The sequence below is a fragment of the Balaenoptera musculus genome, chromosome 5 (genome assembly GCF_009873245.2).
Source record: "Balaenoptera musculus isolate JJ_BM4_2016_0621 chromosome 5, mBalMus1.pri.v3, whole genome shotgun sequence".
Lineage (NCBI taxonomy): Eukaryota > Metazoa > Chordata > Mammalia > Artiodactyla > Balaenopteridae > Balaenoptera > Balaenoptera musculus.
In genome coordinates, this window is record NC_045789.1 from 140,567,622 (window position 1) to 140,580,237 (window position 12,616).

Consider the following 12,616-nt stretch of genomic DNA (forward strand, 5'->3'; position numbering starts at 1 on the left):
GACATTGACGTCCAACTGGGCCTCAGGCTGCTGTCCAGGGCCACCCATCAGGCTCTCCTCCCCACCTCCTCAGCCACGGCCCACAGGCAGGTCCCTCTAGGCCCCACCCTTTCACACTCACTCACCACCTCCGTGCCTTCTGACCTTTAATAAGGGCGGCCTGGTGCCCAGCCCCTCCTCCTCCACTGCAGTTCTTCCTTGCCTGGCTCCCTTCCTGCCAGCCACCCTCAGGGCCCTCTGCAGCACCCGCACCCTTTGTTGTTACAGGTAGGGATGGGCCTTGGAGACCCCACTTGCCCTAGAGTCCTTTCACCAGGAGGCAGCCCACTGCCCATCTCGCTCTATTGGTGGAGGAGGCTTTCCCAGCAGCCCGGCCCCGCCCCCTCTGTGCCCACCTCTCCCCATTGGTGGAGGAGGCTTTCCCAGCAGCCCGGCCCCGCCCCCTCTGTGCCCACCTCTCCCCATTGGTGGAGGAGGCTTTCCCAGCAGCCCGGCCCCGCCCGCTCTGCACCCACTTCTCCCCATTGGTGGAGGAGGCTTTCCCAGCAGCCCGGCCCCGCCCCCTCTGTGCCCACCTCTCCCCATTGGTGGAGGAGGCTTTCCCAGCAGCCCGGCCCCGCCCGCTCTGCACCCACTTCTCCCCATTGGTGGAGGAGGCTTTCCTGGTGGCCTGGCCCCACCACCTCTCTGCCCGTGTGTCCGAATCGCACTCCCACTGTGACCTCAAAGCTCACTCTGACCAACCACAGGGCCTTTGCACAAGCTCTGTTCTCTGCCTTCACAGCCCTCAGCCCAGAACTTTCTCATCCTTGAGTCTCAGCCTAAAGTGGCTCAGGGAAGGCCCTCCTTGAGCACCTGCGGTACCAGATCCCCTGAAGCACCCCATCTCGTCCCCGGCCTCACAGATGTACAGTCTCATTGTCTCCGGACTTGACCACAAACTCCATGAGGTTGGGAGGCACAGCTTTTTCATGGCTAGAGCAGCGCCTGGCCCCTGAGTGCTCAGCGTGCATTTGCAGAGTGCATGGGAGGCGGTGAGATTCGCTGTTCTAAGGATCTTTAATCCTCCCAGAATTCAGAGGGCGGAACCTCGCTATCCCATTTTATAGGTGGGGAACCTGAGGTCTCGAAGTTACTTGACTTTCCCGAGGTCAAAGAGCTGGGGAGCGGCAGATCGGCATCCTTACCCACTGCGCGTGGGGGGAAGGTAGAGAGTTCTGTGCCGGGTGCATTCATTTCCAGGCCATTAGCAGCAGGGGACTGAGGTGCTTAGTCACCAGCTGACAGAGGAAGGACATGCAGGGCAGTGGGTGTGGGTGACCATGGAGCCCCCGCTCCCCTGACACATGTGGGAGACTCCCAGGTGGCAGACTCTCTCAGGAGACCCGCGTGCCAGTGTGAGCAAGTCGGTGAGTGTGGGTGTGTGCGAATGTGTGCATCTGAGTGTGAGTGTGTGTGAGTGTTAGTCACCTGTGCATCTATCCCACAGGTACTCGCTGAGCTATCCCTGGGCACCAGTCCTGGTTGGGACCAGAACCCATGTCACAGATGTCAGGGTGGGGGAGGTCAGGCGCTCAGGGATGTCCTGGAGAGCTGAGCTCAGGGGTCAGGGTGTCTGGGCCACACACCTAAGTTCTGAGCCATCTGAGTACTTCAGTGCCCAAACTCATCCCCTAGGATGGGGACAGAGTGAGAAGGTGTCCCAGCACTGCCTCTAGGCGAGACCTTCCTCCATTCCCCACCCTGTCCCCTCCTTCTGTCCCAGCAGAGAGTGTCCTGTCTCCCTTGCCCTTCCAGTGCCCCAGTAGGACCAAGGACCAGTCCCCACATTGGACCCTGCTCTGAAGCAGGTTCTAATATGGCCCCAAGGAAACGGGGGCTCAGCGGGCCAGGCAGCATGTCCACGGTGGTCTGAAGCCAGGCGCACGGGCCACCCCAGGCCTCTGCCCTTCCCCTCCTTCCTGTTCCATTTTTAACTCTCTGAGTTGAGTCCAGGGTGCACCCTGAGTGAGGTGCAGGCATCTTCGGAGGCACCTGTAGCCACTGCCAGGTCAGGGTTTAGAATTTTCCAGCCCCCAAGAAGGGGGCTTTCACTGCCAAGGGAGTGGGTTCAATCCCTGTTTGGGGAACTAAGTTCTCACAACCCATGCGACCAAAAAATAAATAAATTAAATTAAATTAAAAATTAGGAAAATTACATTAAGGCAAAGGTAATAAATATGCAAACGCATTGCTTCCTCATTATTTCACTACAGTTCACTGTTATTCATACTCTTAAGGTTTCTGATGGTGGAAAGAAGGTCCACACTATGGCACGTCTCTTCCCAACCTCATGTCCAGTGACATCACGGTGGGAGCTACAATGACAGAAACCAGCCTGCACTGCCCAGGGTGGAGAGGAGAGCCAGCCCCTCCTTGCTGTCTCCAGACTCACATATCCTGACTTCTGAATGCTTCCACTTGTTCACAGATCAGGGATGTGCGACAGCATTTGAGCCTGTATGTTCTCTATGTAGCTCCTGAATCGGGACGTCTCCCACCCCATCCTGGGAGGGGCAGCACACATGCTCCAGTCTTCACACCAGCCAGTGGGTCGTGGACAAAAGCACAGCCTGGGGGGCAGCACGGAGGCCAAGGTCCTGCACCCCTGGGGACTTTCATCCAGCTGTGGTGCAACATGGACTGTTGGGCAGTGGGAACCACAGCTAAAGCTGGCCAGTCAGCTTGACGCAGCAGGTCTGAGATAAATTCCAACATCCCAGGGCCAAACCTATGATTTCTTTGTCGCTTCTATGGCCTCTGACCAAAGTGGCTGAGACACCCTCAGAAAGGGATTAACGGGAGCCCCCGAGCCAGAGTCCATGGAGATAGTGAGCAAGACTGACTGACAGTGGTTCTTGACTTGGGGAGGGGGGCTAGGACCCTGGAGGCTTGCTAAGGTCTGGGGGAGGGAAGGGTGGGCACTGTGCTGGGAACTGCTTTAATTCGAGGTCAGGGCTCCCCTACAGCACGAGGAAGAAGCAGGCACCAGGCTGAAGCACAGGCAACATGGCAGCCAGGCTTGGTTCATTTTAGACTTTTCTTTTCAAAAAGAGCTGTGAGGTAGAGCTGTGAAGTAATTAGGTTTCTTTAAAATGCTGTTCAGAGTGTAAGGTCTCAGAAACGGCTTTCTACTGGGATTAGCGACGTCTGAGTGGAAATCAAAGTACTTAATTGAGACGTGTATGCCCATTGTTGGAAGTCCCCTTTAGAACCCCCACCGAAAGCACATCTGTACATGCATGCGGTCTGAAGAGCTGGAAACGATGAGTCTCCAGATAGTCGTGTTCCCTAAGTGTCAGGAATTCATTTGCTGGAATGATATTTATTGCCTGCTTTAGGTCTGGTATAACTGGACAGCAGAACAGACAAAAATCCCCAACTCTTAGAATTCACTTTCTAAAGGGGGGAGGGGGTGGCAGCTAGAACATGAACAAACCAACCAACCAGATGGCTTGGTACAGGGAGATGAGTAAATGCAGGGGATACGGCAGGTGGAGTTGGGTAGGGAATGCAGGGCCAGAGTGTGGGGATGCTCAGGTCGGGGGAGATCTCTCCACAGCGGAGCCCCAGGGTGTGCGGGACAGTGTTCTTGGCAGAGGGACCAGCAAATACAGAGGCCCCTGAGGGGGCATGGCTGGGGCAGAATGGTGGAATGGGGGGAGCCAGAAAGGTGCAGGGGAGTCCCTGAAGGCCACCAAGTGACAGGACCTAAGTTTTCAAAGTGTGGCTCTGACTGCTGAGTTGGGGCGGCTGATGAGAGGTGCCGAAGGAAAGGGACCCTGAGACAGTATGCATGAGGGGGAGCAGAAAAGCGGGGGTATCCAGGGAGGGAGGTGGGGACTCAGGACATGACAGGTAGAGAATCAAAAACCCGGCTTCTCCTGAGATCTGACTTTCCTAGAGGGAACACGATCCCCCTGGGTGAGATCCACTGGGGGAAAGTGTGTGTGGTGGAGCAGGACCCAGAAAGTGCTCCAGACTTGCCTCATTAAGCCCGCACCTGGGGTATGTGGGGTTGGATTTGAATCTTGCCTTGAGGCCACTCTTTTGGAGCTGCTGATACGAATTTGGGGAAATGTCTTCACAGCAGTTAGGTTAAGGGGCTTGGCTGAGAGGAAGCTGGGAGAAAGCAAGCCTCAAAGCAAGGGAAGAATGAGAGCCACTCAGAACACCTCCTCCAAGAGAGATGGGCTAGACCTCACCTAGGGCAGGTGGACACACAGCGAGAATATTTGAAGAAATAAAGCCTGGAAACCCCTGGAATTTGATGAAAGACATGCATATTTCCACCCAAGAAGTTCAAAACACACCAAGTAGGATGAACTCAAAGACACCCACACCAAGACACATTATAATCAAGCTGTCGAAAGACAGAATCTTGAGAGCAGCGAGAGAAGTGACTCATCACATACAAGGGATCCTCAGTAAGTTTATCAGCAGATTTCTCATCAGAAACTTTGGGGCCCAGAAGGCAGTGGCCTGATGTATTCAAAAAGTGCTAAAAGAAAAAAAAAATAACGACAAAACTGTCCTTCAGAAGCGAGGGAGAAATAAAGACATCCCCAGAAAAACAAAAGTTGAGGGGGTTCATGACCACTAGACCTGCCCTGCAAGAACTGTCCTGCAAGTGAAATGAAAGGATCTCAAAGCTGTATGGAGAAATAAAGATCCCAGTAAAGGTAAATACATGAGCAATTATAACAGCTAGAATTATTGTAACAATGAAAACTATAAAACGTTGCTGAAATAAATTAAAGAAGGCACAAATACTTAGAAGGACATCCTTTGCTCATGAATTGGAAGACTTAATATTGTTACAGTGTCAATACTACCCAAAGTGACCTACAAATTGAATGTAATCCCTATCAAAATCTCAATGATGTTTTTGCAGAAGTAGGAAAACCCATCCTAAAGTTCATATAGAAGCTCAAGGGACCCTGAATAGTCAAAACAATCTTGAGAAAGAACAAAACTGGAGGACTCATATCTTCTGATTTCAAAACATAGTACAAACCTACATTAATCAAAACATGTGATACTGGCATAAAGACAGACCTATAGACCAAAAGAATAGCTTATAGAGTCCAAAAATAAACCCTAGCATATATGGCCAGATGATTTTTGACAAGAATGCCGAGAACATTCAGTGGGGAAAGGGCAGTCTTTTCAACAAATGGTACCAGGAAAACTGGATATCCACATGCAAAACTATGAACTTAGAAGAAAACACAGGAAAAAAGCTTCATGACATTGGATTTGTCAATGATTGCTTGGATATGACTGGAAAGACACTAACAACAAAAGAAAAAAATAGACAAACTGGACTTTCTGAAAATTAAAAACCTTTGTGCATCAAAAGACACCATCAACAGAGTAAAAAGGCAACCCACATGGGAGAAAATATTTGCAAATCACACTTCTGATAAGGGATTAATACCCAGATTATGTAGAGAACTCCTAAAATTCAACAACAAGAACAAAAACAAACAACCAGATTTAAAAATGGGCAAAGAACTTGAATAGACATTTCTCCAAAGAAAAAATACAAATGACCAATAAGCATATGAAAAGATGACCAATATCATTAGGATGACTACTGTTAAAAACAAAACAAAACAGAAAACAAGTATTGGCAGGGATGTGGAAAAATTGGGACTGCTTTGCACTGTTGGTGGGAATGTAAAATGGTGTAGACACTTTGGAAAACAGTATGGAAGTTCTTTAAAAAATTAAACAGAATTACCATATGATCCAGCATTTCCACTTCTGGGCATACACTCAAAAGAATTGAAAGCAGGGTTTCAAAAAGATATTTGTACACCCATGTTCACAGCAGCATTACTCATAATAGCTAAAATGTGGAAGCAACAAAAGCGTCCAACAGCAGATGAATAGATAAGCAAAATGTGGCATATACATACAATAGAATACTAGTCAGCCTTAAAAAGGAAGAAAATTCTGTAATATGATACAACATGGATGAACCTTGAGGACACTGTGCTCAGTGCAATAAGCCAGTCACAAAAGGACGAATACTGTAGGATTGCACCTATACGAGCTAAAATCATAGAAACAGAAAGTAGAATGTGGCTTCCAGGGGCTGGGATGGGGGTACTGGGGAGTTAGTGTTTAATGAGGATAGAGTTCCAACTTGGGAAGCTGTATAGAGTTCTGGAGATGGATGGTGGAGATGGTTGCACATCATGAATGTAGTTAATACCACTGAACTGTAGATTAAAAATGATTAAGATAGTAAATTTTTTGTTATGTGTATTTTACCACAATGAAAATAATTGGGAAAAAATTAAAGGGATGCAGAAATATATACCATGCTGACACCAATCAAAAGAAAGCTAAATAGCTATATTAATTTTATACAAAGCAGACTTCAGAAGAAGAAAAATGATCAGGAGTAAAGAGGGATATTACATAATGATAAAAGGGTCATTTCTCCAAGAAGACATAACAGTCCTTAATGTGTATGCGCCTAACAACAGAGCATCAAATTCCATAAAGCAAAAACTAATAGAACTGCAAGAAGCAATAGATAAATCCACTACTATAGCTGGAGACGTCAATGTTCTTCTTTCAGTTAATCGATAGATCCAGCAGGCAGAAAATCAGTAAGAAAATAGTTGAACTAAACAGCAATGGATATAACGAATATCTATAGACTACTTCATCCAGCAACAGCAGAATACACATTCTTCTCAGGTCACATGGAACATTCGCCAAGATAGACCACATTCTGGGCCACAAAACACATCTTAACACATTTGAAAGAATTAAAAATCATAAAAAATACATTCTCATACCACAGGTCAATAAACTAGAGGTCATTAACAGAAAGATGTTGGAAAATTCCAAAATAGATTAAACAATACACTTCTAATTAATACATTTCTCTTGAGAAGAAGTCTCAGGAGAAATTTAGAAAGATGTCGAACTAAATGAAAATGGAAATACATGTCAAAATTTGTGGGATGCAGTGAAGGCAGTGCTTGTAGGGAAAATACAGCATTGAATGTACATATCAGAAAAGAAGAGAGATCTAAAATCAATAGTCTAATCCCAGGAAACTAGAAAAAGAAGACTAATTTAAGCCTAAAGGAAGCAGAAGAAAATAAGTAATAAATTTTAAAACTCTATGCCCCCCAATTTAATAATCTAGATTAAATAGCTTAGATTAAATGAATGTTTCAATGCCTTGAAAGACACAAACTACCAACACCCACAGAAGGAGAAATAGAATAATCTGAATAGAGCTATAAGTATTAAAGCCATTGGATCAATAATTAATAATCTTCCAAAAAGAAAGCACCAATCCCTGATGGATTCACTGGTGAATTCTACAAAACATTTAGGGAAGAAACTACACCAATTCACTACAATCTTTTCCAGAAAATAGAAGCAAAGGAAGACCTTTTAACACATTCTCTGAGGCCAGCATTACCCTAATACAAAAACCAAATAAAGCCATTACAAGAAAGAAAAACTACAGGCCAAAATCTCTCGTGAACATAGGTACAAAAATTCTTAACAAAATATTAGTGAAACAAATGCAATAGTATATATAAATAATTATGCTCCATGACCACGTGAGAGTTATCCCAGGTGTGCAAGGCTGGTCCAGCATTTGAAAATCAGTTAATGTAATCCACCATGTTACCAGGCTAAAGAAGAAAAAAATAACACGATCATATCAATTGATGGAGAAAAATATTTGACAGAATCGAACACTCATTCGGAATAAAAGCTCTCAGCAAAGTGGAAATAGAGGGGAACTTGGTCAACTAGATAAAAATTCTACAAAAACCCTACAGCGAATGTCATACCTGATGGTGAGAAACTGGTTCTTTCCCTAATACTGGGAGCAAGACACAGATGCCCCTCTCACCACTCACAGTCAGCATCGTACTGAAAGTCCTGGCAAGTGCAATAAGACAAGGAAGGGAAGAACAATGGACAGAGATGGGTAGGGAAGGAAAAAAACTGTCTTTGTTTGCAGATGACATGATCATCTATGTGAAAATACCAAGGGATCAATCTTTAAAACCTCTTGGAACTAATTAGTTATTGTCTTAAGGTCACAGGATAACAAGGTTGACATACAAAAGTCAGTTGCTTCCCTTTATACCAGCAATGAACAATTGGAACTTGAAATTAAGAATACAATACCACTTACATTAGTATAAAATTAAATTCTTAGGTACAAGTTAACAAAATATGTACAGAATCTATATGCAAAATCAACAGAACTCTGAAGAAATCAAAGACGATCTAGGTAAACAGATATTCTCCGTTCATGAATTGAAAACTCCTTATTGTTAAGATGCCAATTCTTCCCAACTTAATGTACAGATTTAATGCAGAACCAATTAAAATGTCAGCAAGCTATTTTGTGCATATGGACAAACTGATTTTAAAGTTTATATAGAAAGGCAAAACCCCACAAAATAGCCTGTACAATACTGCAGAAAAAAAAGTTGGGGGGTTGATATTACCAACTTCAAGACTATAAAGCTATAGTGATCAAGACAGTACGGTATTGGTGAAAAAAATAGGAACATAGATCAACGGAACAGAATAGAGAGCCCAGAAGTAGACTCACACAAATACAGTCAACTGCAGTTTGACAAAGGAGCAAAGAAATTCAATGGAGAAAGGCTGGTCTTTTCACTAACTGCTGTTGAACAACTGGACATCACATGCAAAAAAAAGTGTATGTAGACACTTACACCTTTCATGAGATTAACTCATAGACCTGAGTGTAAAATGCAAAACTATAAAACTGCTAGAATATGACATAGGACAAAATCTAGGTGACCTTGGGTTTGCTGAGGTGTTTTAAGATACAACACCCAACTACAATCCATGAAGGAAAAGTTTATTAAATAAATTTATTAAAACTTAAAACTTCTGTTTTTCAGACTCATGGACATAGAGAACAGACTTGTTGTTGACAAGGGGGAGGGGTTGGGGAGGGATGGAGTGGGAGGTCGGGGTTAGCAGATGTAAGCTTTTATATATAGAATGGGTAAACAATAAGGTCCTACTGTACAGCACAGGGAACTATATTCAATATCCTGTGATAAACTATAATGGAAAAGAATATTAAAGAAGAATGTATGCATATGTATAACTGAATCACTTTGCTGTACAGCAGAATTTAACACAACATTGTAAATCAACTACACTCGATTTAAAAAAAAGAGAATGTAAAACTTCTGTTTTTCCAAATACACTGGTAAGAGAATGAAAAGACAAGATATACTTTTGGAGAAAATATTGGCAAAATACATACCTGATAAAGGACTTAAACCCCAGTTTTACAAAAAAACTCTTAAAGCTAAACAGCAAGAAAACAGACAACATAATTTTAAATTGGGCAAAAGATCTGAACTGACACCTCACCAAAGAGTAGGATGTACAGCTGGCAAATGAGTATATGAAAAGATCCTCAACATCATTTGTCATTGGAGGGCTGTAATTTAAAACAATAATACGAAACACCTATTAGAATGACTAAAATCTAAATAACTGACAATACCAAAAGCTGACAAGGATGCAGAGTGACAGGAATTTTCATTCATTGTTGATGGGAATGTAAAATGGTACAGACACTTCTGCACAGTTTCTCACAGAGTTAAACACGATTATACCATATTATCCAGCAATCACACACCTTGGTATTAACTCAACCGAATTGAAAACTTGTACCCACACAAAAACCTGTCTACAAATGTTTATAGCAGTTTTATTCATAATTGCCCCAAGCTGGAAGCAATCAAGATGTCCTTCCATGGGTGAATGGATAAATAAATTGTAATACATCCAGACATTGGAATACTATTCAGCAATAAAAAGAAATGGGCTGGGAGGAGATATGGGGATGTATGTATATGTATAGCTGATTCACTTGGTTATAAAGCAGAAACTAACACACCATTGTAAAGCAATTATACTCCAATAAAGATGCTAAAAAAAAAAAAAGAGAGAAATGGGCTACTAAGCCATGAAAAGACAGGGAGAAACCCTAAAAGCATATTACTAAGTGAAAAAAGCCAGTCCTAAAAGGTTCCATACCATATGATTCCAAGTATATGACATTCTACAAAAGGCAAAACTATGGAGACAGTGAAAATATCAGTAGTTGTCAGGGCTTTGGTGGAGGTGGGGGTCTTTAGGGTGGTGAAATGATTCTTTATGACACTGTAATGGTGGGTACGTGTCATGATGCATTTGTCAAGACCTATAGAAATTTACAGCACAAAGAATGAACCATAATGTTTGCAAATTTAAAAATCATTTGGTAGGTTGGGGGATTCCAGGAAAGAATGCAGACTGTGACAAGAGAATGCAAGAGACCTCCTCACTGAAGGGGATGGGGAAAAGGTGCCGACCTCAGCGTTTTTGGAAATACATGGCGTCTGCAAGAGTAAAGGCAAAGGAACTGCACACATCTCTGTGCTCCAGTGATGAACTTGTTTCTCACGGGTCACAGGTACCCTGCTGTACACGTGCAAGGGGGCTGGACAATGACGTAAGTGGGCAGCAGAGGACGGGAGCCAGGGGTCTCCATGTAGTGTGGAGGGGGCGGAGGCCAGAACAATCCGTGTGGGGATGACTGGGGTTGGTGACACCAGCAAGAACTCGGGCTTCACTTAACATAGATGCAGAGGGTTACACGTAGAAGTATTTACAGACGTGCACATGCATGGGCTTGTAGACACACACCTATCTCCTCGCTCCGTCAGCTGAGAGGGCCTAGAAGCTATGACACGCTAAGCCAAGATCACACCTGGTGCCCAGGTCGTTGTTTCTAAGACCGTCTCCAGCAAAAAGAACCAGTACTCCTTGAGGAATGGCTAATTCCAGGACTGGGCCGGAAAATACAAATGAGACTGAAGCATTTTGTAGTGCCAGAGAATAAGGATGTGCAGAGCCCCCAAACCAAAAAAATCCACCCACCAAACAACCAAACAAATGGGGTCGATGGACATGTCAGAGGGCACAGGAGCTGCTGAGAAAACAAGCTGAGCAAAGAAATCAGTCAGGTCGTGCTGGAAACACCCGTGAGTCCAGACTGATAGACAAACGACCGCAGAAAGAAAGAAGCGGGCCTAATAAATCCCCCGTGCAACCCCGTCCCCACAGCGTGGGGCTCAGGGTCCGCCCGGTGGCCTTTCCACGTGCACTCCGGAGCCCTCAGTGGGCCCCGAGGCCCCGCTCCCAGCCCCGCGCTGCAGTCCAGCTGGCCGCAGGCTTCCAGCTGCTCCGCGGCCTCAGGCCCGGCCCAGGGCCCTCTCTCACGCCCTCCCCTCCCCACCGTGTCCGCCCCCCCACCGCCTTCCGCTCGGGCCACAGAGGGTGGAGCGCCGTGTCCCCCCGGGGCCCCCAGGCCTCCTCCCTCAGGGGGAGGCAGACTCCAGTCCTGGAAGCCTTTGCTCCCCTGCGTGGCCAGAGGCAGAGCCCCCCGGGAGGCTCGGCTGCGGAGTGGTGGGACACTCTGCCCAGCTCTATGTTCATAACCCACCCCTGCTCCTTCCGCAGAAGGTCTGAGGCAGCTTCTAAGGAGGAATGCTGACGCCCATGTTTGCAGGTGGTCACAGCCCTGGGGCCAGAGGGCAAGGCACCCGGCCTCCCTGCCCTCAGCTCGGTATACTCACAGCTCCGCGTCCACAACCACGAAAGCCCCGGGCCCTCTCCCTCGGCTGCCCAGGTGCCCACAGAACCATGTGCCTCTGTCCAGAGAGACCAGGATGGGGGGACCTGGACACGCTCAGGCAGCCCGGAGGGCCTGGAGCCGGCGGGGGTGCCCTGGCTGGCAGCACGTGCGGGTACCTGGCCTCGGCGTGTCTCGCAGTTGTGCAGGTAGCTCAAGTGGTAGATCTTCAGGTTTAACGTCCCGAAGTTCAGATACTTCAGAAAAACCTGAAACAGGAGTGGTGACAACAGCAGGTAAAAACCCTGGTTTTCAGATGCGTGCCCAGGTGTGCGTTTGTGGAGGAGACACCCAGCTGCCTGGAGGAGGGGGCGCACACGCAGCATGGACCTCAGCCCGCGGGCCATGGACTTGTACACACAAGATGCATAGGTGGGCCCTCGGAGCCAAGCCTAGGAGAGGTGCCTACACAGACATCACCTGCCAGGCACGGGCCCCGCCAGGCACAGGACTGTGAGACTCAGGGACAGACGGGTGTGCGCGTCCAGAGGGCTCCCTGACACTCACGCCTTCATCTTCACTTGTGAAACACGGGCCGTCCAGCTTGTTCACAGCCATGATCACAGCCACAACATCTTTGCCATTCATGATGGGTGTGGCCAGGATGCTCCTTGTCACATAGTCGGTCAGCTCATCAGCAAAGGAGCTGAAGTGGGGACACTGCGAGGCAAGAGGAGAGAAGGGAGAGGCCGTCGTTCTGTGGACCTGGAGTCTTGGTCTCCCTGGTCCCTGGGGGTCAGGGCTAAGCTGCCCAGGGCAGTGCTGAGACCCAGGTGGCCATGCCCCGGTATCAGGAGCCTGGGTAGCACATGAGGACATGGCCAATGGCCTGTCCTCGGGGCTCCAGCC

The 12,616-nt window shown here is 46.8% G+C and overlaps 1 protein-coding gene across 1 annotated transcript in view; it reads right to left on the reverse strand.

The window, feature by feature from the left end:
- The window catches only part of PDE6B (phosphodiesterase 6B), a 28,745-nt gene that overhangs the window by 13,003 nt on the left and 3,126 nt on the right, over positions 1-12,616 (reverse strand). The window contains exons 2-3 of the mRNA XM_036853062.1: positions 12,275-12,427; positions 11,887-11,976 (exon numbers count right to left, since the gene is read on the reverse strand). Coding sequence (XP_036708957.1) covers positions 11,887-11,976; positions 12,275-12,427 — 243 coding nt within the window. The remainder of the gene's footprint in view (positions 1-11,886; positions 11,977-12,274; positions 12,428-12,616) is intronic.